Source organism: Musa acuminata, chromosome BXJ1-3 (genome assembly GCF_036884655.1).
Source record: "Musa acuminata AAA Group cultivar baxijiao chromosome BXJ1-3, Cavendish_Baxijiao_AAA, whole genome shotgun sequence".
NCBI classification, from domain to species: domain Eukaryota; kingdom Viridiplantae; phylum Streptophyta; class Magnoliopsida; order Zingiberales; family Musaceae; genus Musa; species Musa acuminata.
This window is the reverse complement of record NC_088329.1, coordinates 4,213,223-4,221,073: the sequence shown is the minus strand read 5'-3', so window position 1 is coordinate 4,221,073 and position 7,851 is coordinate 4,213,223. Positions and strand designations below refer to the sequence as shown.

Here is a 7,851-nt window from a genome sequence, read left to right as displayed (position 1 = left end):
ATCAGCCAAATTAGAGGCTATCCATCCATGTGCATGCACGCAATCCCAGGCGCGACAAGTAACACTAAACAATAGACGTCGTTCCCACACCTAATGAAAGCTGCCAAATTGAGCTTTTCCATACTAGCCAATTTATTTCTCCTTCTGTCTCAGAACCAATCACGCGAGGATAACATGTCTAACTCCCCTTCCGTGGACGAAGCACCTCTTTGACCATCCTCTCTAGATTCGCAGAGGAGGAGCCACCAGGTTGGGCCGCCCTACCTGCCGCCTCCTTCCACTCCGTCATCCTCCTCTTCATCTCCTTACCCTTCTCTCCCCCCATCAGCTCCCTTATCAAGCCCTCCACCACCTCCCTCTTCACGTCGCTATCGATCTCCATACCGGCGCCCCACTCCGCGCACACGTACCGGCAGTTCGTCTGCTGCTCCGCGAAGAATGGCCAGCTTAGCATCGACACGCCGCTGCAAATGCTCTCCAGCGTCGAGTTCCATCCGCTGTGCGTCAGGAACCCGCCGACGGCCGGCTGCGCCAGCACCTCCTCTTGCGGGCACCAGCTCGCTAGCAGACCCCTCTCCTTCGTCTCCACCGTGAACTCCTGCGGCAGGACGGCAGACTCGCCCTTGACGAGATCGGGCCGGACGATCCACAGGAACTCGTATCCGCTGTTAGCTAATCCCCACGCGAACTCGATCAGCTGTTGGTTGGTCATGACGGTGATGCTGCCGAAGTTCACGTAGACGACACTCCCGGGCTTCTTCCCTTGCAGCCACCTTAGGCAGGCAGGCTCTTCCTTCCACAGGTTGGAGCCCATGGCGTCGAGTGGGCTCGGCGGGATCTGGCTGGTGAGCAGCTGCAGAGGTCCGACGGTGTACATTGGTGGTAGTATCGCGGCCATTGCGTTTAGGACGGAGCTCTCCAGCTCGTCGAACGTGTTCAGGACGATCGCGGACGCCATGGAAGCTCTTCCAGCCTCGTCCATGGCGAAGTGGAGCATGATGTCACTGGGGTCCGTCGTGCGTATGAAGCTCGGGAAGTCTCGTAGGCGCATGTTCTTCATCCCCGGCACCCAGTCGACGGGCGTGTCGAGGTATCCGTTCGTAAGCTCATCGACATCTGATCGCAAACCTCGCATGAGTTCGAGTAGGAAAGGAAACTGTGGATCGCAAGTGCAAGTACGTGACTTTCACAGAGCTGATACCTTTGAGTGGAGTAAGGCCCCTCTCGACGAGATGCCGGTAGTGGATGTATCCCATGAAGCCACAAGCGCTGGTGGTCCAAAACAACACCTCCGGAATGCCGAGCTGCCTCGCGGCGTCCAAGGTGAAGCTCATGACGCCATCGGAGACGATGCAGCTCACCGGGGGTCGTTCGGAACTCGGGTCGTTCAGGTCCGACAGAAGGTCAAGGAAGGGCGGGAGGCACGTAGTCATGGTGGAGCGGCACAAAGCGGGTATGTCTTGGGTGGCGTCGTCGTCGGAGGGCGGGAGGCCGTCGGGGATGGTCTCGAAGCGGAAGTCGGGGAGGCCGTCGAGGGCGGAGGGGCCGCGCGCGTTGAGGAGTCGGCGGTGGTTGTACTCGGTGTTGACGAAGGTGATGTGGAAGCCTTTGGAGTGGAGGAGCTTGGCGAGCTTAAGCATGGGAGTTATGTGACCCTGCGCGGGATATGGAATGCACACAGCATGAGGCGTATGGGAAGCAAAGGAGGCCATCTCTGCTCTTCTCGTCTCGTCTTCCCTTCTCAACTCGCCTCTTGCCTTGCCTTCACAGTGCTATAAAAACACAGATGGAGTTCCCTTTCTCTCTTATTTTTTGTGTCATCGTCTCTTTTTCTATGAACTCGTGAAATGGATGACCACATAGATTACTGTCCGTGTGGTATCTATGCAGAATCTCTGGCCAGATCAAGGTTGTAATGATACAAAATAAGACAAAGATAGTCTAGGAGAAGTTTGACTCTCTCCAAAAGAAGAAGCTCTCTGCAAACACACACACACCAAAGAATTTGGTCCTCTCTGTAAACAGATCTACTCTCCTTCTCCTCCGTCTTTTCAGCGTTGTGTCAGCTAGCAACATTACTCTGACAGCAATGTGGAAGATCAACATGCATTTATTTATTGGATCTACCAACAAATGAACTATACCATTTGATCCCTCGCTTAGTCAAAATTGTAATAAGATACATTTGACCATAAATCAGCTTTATTTCTTCTCCACCGATCATATTATCGATCTGCACAAAGATTCTTTGGTTTCAAATTTTCCACCGATGTTGAAGCTGTTCGGATCCTGATCGAGGACCCTTAGTCCTTCAGGGGAGATGTCCTCCTCCACCTAATACTTTGGTGCTCCAACTTCCACGGAGCAATTTTGGTATGCTTCGGTGTGGAAACAATTACCGTTGTTGTCTCTTAAGTATTGTATGGAAATTGCCTCGAAGGAACACATCTATGGGGCTTGGATTCAGGTTAATAGGAAGCGGAATGAGAGGCAATGAACTATTGTGTCTCACGATCGAAAGAGATTACTAGAGCCGGAGAAGAGGCGATTGGGTTCAGGTGGGGGGTCCTATCGCAACTTCCTTCTACCGAGTTCCAATGAGCCTCTAACCAAGCATGTAATTGGTGAGAGGGCCAAACGTAGAAGAAGTTCTTATCTTGCATCATCCATAAATACAAGATAGACCTCATTCTGCTCAATACGGTTTGGTTCGACATCGGATGTCCAAGGAGGCGCCCACGAAGACTTTGGGTTGGTCGTCGGGTCGACTCGAGCGGAGTAGGTCGTCGTTTGCTTCTTCGTCATCGGGCCCTGCACATAGATCGAAGCCGAGGGGATGTTTCTCGACTCGATCTCTCCAAAGGTCAAGCTAGTGGAGTTCTTACTCAGAATCCTCTCCCAAGTTGTTTGGGAAAAAAGCTTCTCCTAGCGTAGCCAGGTAGTTGGCTCTTATACTTACGCACGAGGGTTAATCGTACAGTATTTGTTTAATGACTGTCAACCCCTGTAGGAGGTTAGCTCGTACCGTTTATGTAGTCGATGTCTGCATCGGACCAGTTTTGTACTTGGCGGTGTCGTCCCGAGTTCCCGAGGTCGGCTTTGTACTTGGTGCCATCCCAAGTTCCTAAGGTCGGCTTTGTACTTGGCGATGTCGCTCGAGTTCCGAGGATCGGCTTTGTACTTGGCGGTGTCGTCCCGAGTTTCCAGGGTCGGCTTTGTACTTGACGGCATTGTCCCGAGTTACTGGGATTAGCTTTTGTACTTGACGGTGCTATCCCGATTTCTCAAGTTTGGTTCTGATCTTGATGGCACCGTCCCTATTTTTCGCTTATTGGAATCTAAATTGGTTGTATAGTTTCTATTTTGAAATCTTTGACACGTTACGAAATGGTTCGACGAAGGGGATGATTGCTAAATGCTTATTGCTTACAGTTTTTTAGTTGGTGTGGAAAGCCATGAATGATGATGATTTTAGGGGTAATAGAATCATCCCAAATGTGATCTTCTATGTGTCCATAACTCTTTTGTTGAGCAAACAAAGGAGAGGAGTTGTGGATTTCTTATTAGAAGTGATACAAGTTCAGGGATTCGACAAACTCATCGTTAAGTCAGATTCAACAAGTCATCCACATTTTGGGCAGAACGATTGAGCTACCTTAGCATACTATTAATCTTTAATCTTGTGAATGAAATATTACGATTAATATCTAAGTTTCTCTTGATTAATCTCTCCCATCTGTTTAGGGAGGGTAACAAACGTGCTAATTGCCCAGCAGTTTATGCTAGGGAACTAATGGAAGATGATGTTAAGCAACAACAGATGAGGAGGATTACTGTTCGAGTTGAAGGAGATGACAATGTGAGTTACAAGAATCTGTGAGACATCACTTGCCAACTTGGAGAGACTAACCGAGGAATCGAAGTCCGAAACGAAAAAGAACAAATGATCGATCACTTGACAGCACTGCGTTTTAGCTCAGAAATGTTTTGTGTCCTAGTAGAACAACCACCATGGTTTACCAATGTAATCATGTAAAACTCTTGCACACTCATGTTCTGTGGTTCTTTGAGATCAATCGACAATGTTGATGAGCAGAAGTTGTGATGGAAGCTGCAAATTGCCACCTTCAAGCTTCTTGGTCATCAGTGTTTGCTTCAGCTGTGGAGGGTTGCTGAGGAGCTTGTGAGCCTGCAACCATTGGTGCAACGAGGTAATGGTAGCACTATAATTCGTTGATTATAGGAGATTTTAAGTCTCCTGTAGCAGAACTTCCCTCAAGTATGAACTAATAATTTCTAGAAGATATGAACAAGATATAGCGGAAGCAGCAGTAACATATACAAACTGAGCAAATCAGGGGAAGAAGAAGAAGAACTTATTTCAGAGTAAAAATCAACATAAAAACAATCAGCATCTTACATAGCACTTGAACATCGTAAGTGGCAGGTGATCATGTCCCAAATGTTCTCAGGTGGTGTCAAAATCTCTCAGAAAAGTTGAAGCCTCATCATAGGCAAACATGCAAGGCAAAGGATTCGGATGATGATAACCTGCTGTGGTGTTCTGTGTTCCATGTGGTGGAGTTGGAGTTGAGATGGGTATGTGGGGCGCAGGATACTCCACGTACGGCGGACCTCGGCCCTGTGCCGGGGAAGGAAAACCTGCCCTTGCAGTTTGCTGGGAGAACGCCGTGTGAGGGTGGACGGTAAGGAGGAGCAACAGGTGAGGTCGGTCCATATAGCTCTTCATAGTAGGAGGAAGCCTGTTTGAGCAAATATCCATGCATTAAACATGCGCTGGCACCCAAAAATATTTGGATATAATGCAAGTTTATGAACTGAAATCATATAAAAGGAACAGAGGAAGAAGAAGAAGCACCGACTTGTTGATATCCATATGCAGATGGGTAGGCCATATACCTGCAAGAACACAACACATGCAGTAAGATGCAAGAACTCGAATCAGGTGGAGAGGAATGCGTGGCAGAAGATTCCACCAATGGGATGGGGGTACGAGTGGGGCCTTAAGAGGTGGGACTCACCAGAGAGGAGTAGGGTAGATGACTGGGGGTACGTGCTCTCGTCTTGCCTCCTCCCTGCGCACAACAGCGTGACGAGAGATAAAGAGGGCTTACAGATGCATGCCAATAGAATAATGATGATTAATGGCCCCCTCATTTTGCCTGTTTTAGATCAGCCAACTTGTCCGGGTTGAGTGTTCCTCCTTTTCATATGAGCGTTGTGGACTCACTATTGCTGGTCAATACGCTTTCGGCAGATGGATTCAATCGGAGAAAGAAGACCTTCTTTTTCTCACAGAGACAAGAATGATGAAGAAGTGCATCGATCTTCCATTGTCTGGGAGATGGACGTAACATTATACCTTGTCGTGGAGAGGGTCGTGGCTTCCCCGCAGAGGCGATGTTGCAGTTGGCTCGCCTGCCGTCGATCACCGGGTTGGGGTCAGCTACCGACCTCGTCGCCGACTCCGACTCCCGAAACGTCACCTGCCATCAAATATGGAGTACCGTTCATTAGTTGTGATCAACAATAGACAGTAGACAAACAGAGAGCCAACACATACAGGAGAGAGAGAGAGAGAGAGAGAGAGGGCTCACGAAGCCATAGCCTTTGGATCGTCCGGTGATCTTGTCGGTAATGATCACGGCCTCGAGGATTTCGCCAAACTGCTCGAAGTAGCGGCGGAGCTCCTCCGTCGGGGTCTCCCATGCCAGTCCCCCGACGAAGACTTTGGTGAAGGTCGTGTCACCGAACCTTGATCTGTTCCGTGGACTATAGGTTGAAAGAGAAGAAGAAGAAGAAGAAGATGCGGAGGAGGAAGCCATATACCAACTCTCTTCTTTTGTTCGCTCTCCACAGAGAAAGCGAGGAAGAGTTGAGAGCCTCAATTCACCAAATATGGAAGGCCAACTATGTTAACATTGGAATTCTTCTTTTCTGGTCCTCTCTTCGTCTTCTTTGGTGAGCTCTCCTCCTTCCACGACCCTTAGAGGAATGCAGGGAGAGAAGAAGAGCAGAAGAAAGGAGGAGCTAAAGAGAACTAGAGCAGAATGTTAAAATAAAGAGATAAATGAGTTGTAGAAGAAGAAGTTGAATGTTATTGACATATCCTCCGTCTTTATATACAGGTTAGAAGGAGAAGTTTCCTCAACGGGTTAGAGGATTTCCCTCAACAGAGTAGAGAGATTTCCTCAACAGTTAGGGAAATCTCATCTACTTATCATGCCCCCGCAAGATGGTGCTCCTATCAAGGAGGCCAATCTTGGACTGATGTAATGCAAACAGCTTACGAGCTATAGGCTTCGTAAGTGAGTCGGCCAATTGATCAGCTGTATGAACATGAGAAACACGGAGTTGACGGCGGACAACTTGATCACGTACAAAGTGGAAGTCAATAGCAATATGTTTCATGCGGGAATGGAATACCGGATTAGCGCATAGATAGGTAGCTCCAATATTATCACAATATATTGTAGGAGTGGAATCGATGTTGAGTTCCTGGAGAAGATTCGTGATCCAATTGAGTTCTGCAGTGGTAGCGGCAATGGCACGGTATTCAGCTTCAGTTGTAGACCGGGCGACTGTCTTTTGCTTTTTAGAACTCCAACTGATTGGATGAGCACCAAGGAAGATAATATACCCCGATGTGGATGTTCTATCATCAAGGTTGCCCGCCCAATCAGCATCGGCAAATGCATGAAGACGAAGTGGAGAGTGTTTACGAAAAAAGAGTCCATGATTTAGAGTCCCTTTAAGATATCGTAGAAGTCTCTTAACCGCAGACCAGTGTAGAGTAGATGGTTGCTGCATAAACTGTGATAATTTGTTCACAGCAAATGAGATGTCTAGACGCGTGAGAGCTAAGTATTGTAAAGAGCCAACAACTTGGCGGTATTGAGTGGGTTCCGTAGCAGGACTTCCATCTGATAATTTGAGAGAACCGCTAGTAGAGATGGGGGTTGTAACTGCATTTGCATCCTGCATGTTTGTCTTTAATAACAAATCTTGAATGTACTTGCGTTGTGATAAAAGGAGACCGGAAGATGTGAAGGTAGTTTCGACGCCCAAAAAGTAGCTCAAGGGTCCGAGATCCTTAAGCGAGAATCGAGCTGCCAGCTGTTTGACGAACGCTTGGATGCTGGCGGGATTGTTGCCTGTGACAATAATATCATCCACATATACCAGAATATACACTGTGTTTCCATGATGATGTCGTAGAAACAACGAAGTGTCAGATTTGGAGTTAAGAAAGCCGACAGAAGTCAAAAATGAGCTAAGTTGAGTGTACCAAGCTCTCGGAGCCTGACGAAGTCCATAAATGGCTTTTCGAAGTTTGCAAACATGCTGTGGATACTGAGGATGAGTAAAACCGGGGGGTTGTTGCATAAAAACATCTTCAGATAGAGATCCCTGTAGAAAGGCATTATTAACATCCAATTGTCGTAATTGCCAGCCTTTAGTGATAGCTAGACTCAAGATAAGCCGGATTGTAGTGGGTTTAACAACAGGACTAAACGTCTCAGTGAAATCAACTCCAGGTCGTTGATGGAACCCTTTGGCGACCAGGCGTGCCTTATATCGAGCAACTGAGCCATCTGGGTTCCGCTTAATTCTAAAGACCCACTTACACCCGATGATGTTTTGTGAAGGATGAAAAGGAATTAGATCCCATGTTGAATTATGGAGGAGGGCATTATATTCCTCGCTCATGGCAATACGCCAATGCAGAGATTTTTGGGCTTGAGTGAAGGTGGTGGGTTCAATGTTGGGGGATGAGGAATTCATGACAGCTTGTAGGTTAAGTACTTGACGAGGTTTAAAAATACCATG

General features: G+C 47.8%; 2 protein-coding genes across 4 annotated transcripts; both read right to left on the bottom strand.

Annotated features, from left to right (window-relative positions):
- Positions 1 to 15: 15 nt before the first annotated feature.
- Positions 16 to 1,814, bottom strand: LOC135617812 (7-deoxyloganetin glucosyltransferase-like). The gene is made up of 2 exons (XM_065118453.1): positions 1,202 to 1,814; positions 16 to 1,116 (listed from the first exon to the last, which is right to left on the bottom strand). The coding sequence occupies exons 1-2, from the start codon at positions 1,710 to 1,712 to the stop codon at positions 179 to 181; spliced, it is 1,449 nt and encodes a 482-aa protein (XP_064974525.1). The 5' UTR covers positions 1,713 to 1,814; the 3' UTR covers positions 16 to 178.
- Positions 1,815 to 3,932: 2,118 nt separating this feature from the next.
- LOC103978041 (uncharacterized) lies at positions 3,933 to 6,374 on the bottom strand. Of its 3 annotated transcripts, none has more exons than XM_065148461.1 (6): positions 5,619 to 6,374; positions 5,384 to 5,507; positions 5,043 to 5,096; positions 4,884 to 4,920; positions 4,552 to 4,763; positions 3,933 to 4,189 (listed from the first exon to the last, which is right to left on the bottom strand). In XM_065148461.1, exons 1-6 carry the CDS (start codon positions 5,844 to 5,846, stop codon positions 4,128 to 4,130), a joined length of 717 nt encoding a protein of 238 aa, XP_065004533.1. In that variant the 5' UTR covers positions 5,847 to 6,374; the 3' UTR covers positions 3,933 to 4,127. The 3 variants fall into 3 exon arrangements, with proteins under 3 accessions (XP_065004533.1, XP_065004527.1, XP_065004523.1); XM_065148455.1 differs by having other exon boundaries at positions 4,421 to 4,763; positions 5,619 to 6,373; XM_065148451.1 differs by lacking the exon at positions 3,933 to 4,189 and having other exon boundaries at positions 4,364 to 4,763; positions 5,619 to 6,373.
- Positions 6,375 to 7,851: the final 1,477 nt, after the last annotated feature.

Excerpts from the sequence above, each read along its gene's own strand:
- LOC103978041 (XM_065148455.1), bottom strand. The coding sequence starts at position 5,846 with ATGGCTTCCTCCTCCGCATCTTCTTCTTCTTCTTCTTCTCTTTCAACC. Across the intron at positions 5,508-5,618 it reads GATCCAAAGGCTATGGCTTC|GTGACGTTTCGGGAGTCGGA; the intron begins GTGAGCCCTCTC and ends ATTTGATGGCAG. Across the intron at positions 4,764-4,883 it reads CTGCATATGGATATCAACAA|GCTTCCTCCTACTATGAAGA; the intron begins GTCGGTGCTTCT and ends TTGCTCAAACAG.
- LOC135617812 (XM_065118453.1), bottom strand. The coding sequence starts at position 1,712 with ATGGCCTCCTTTGCTTCCCATACGCCTCATGCTGTGTGCATTCCATAT. Across the intron at positions 1,117-1,201 it reads GGGCCTTACTCCACTCAAAG|ATGTCGATGAGCTTACGAAC; the intron begins GTATCAGCTCTG and ends GTTTGCGATCAG.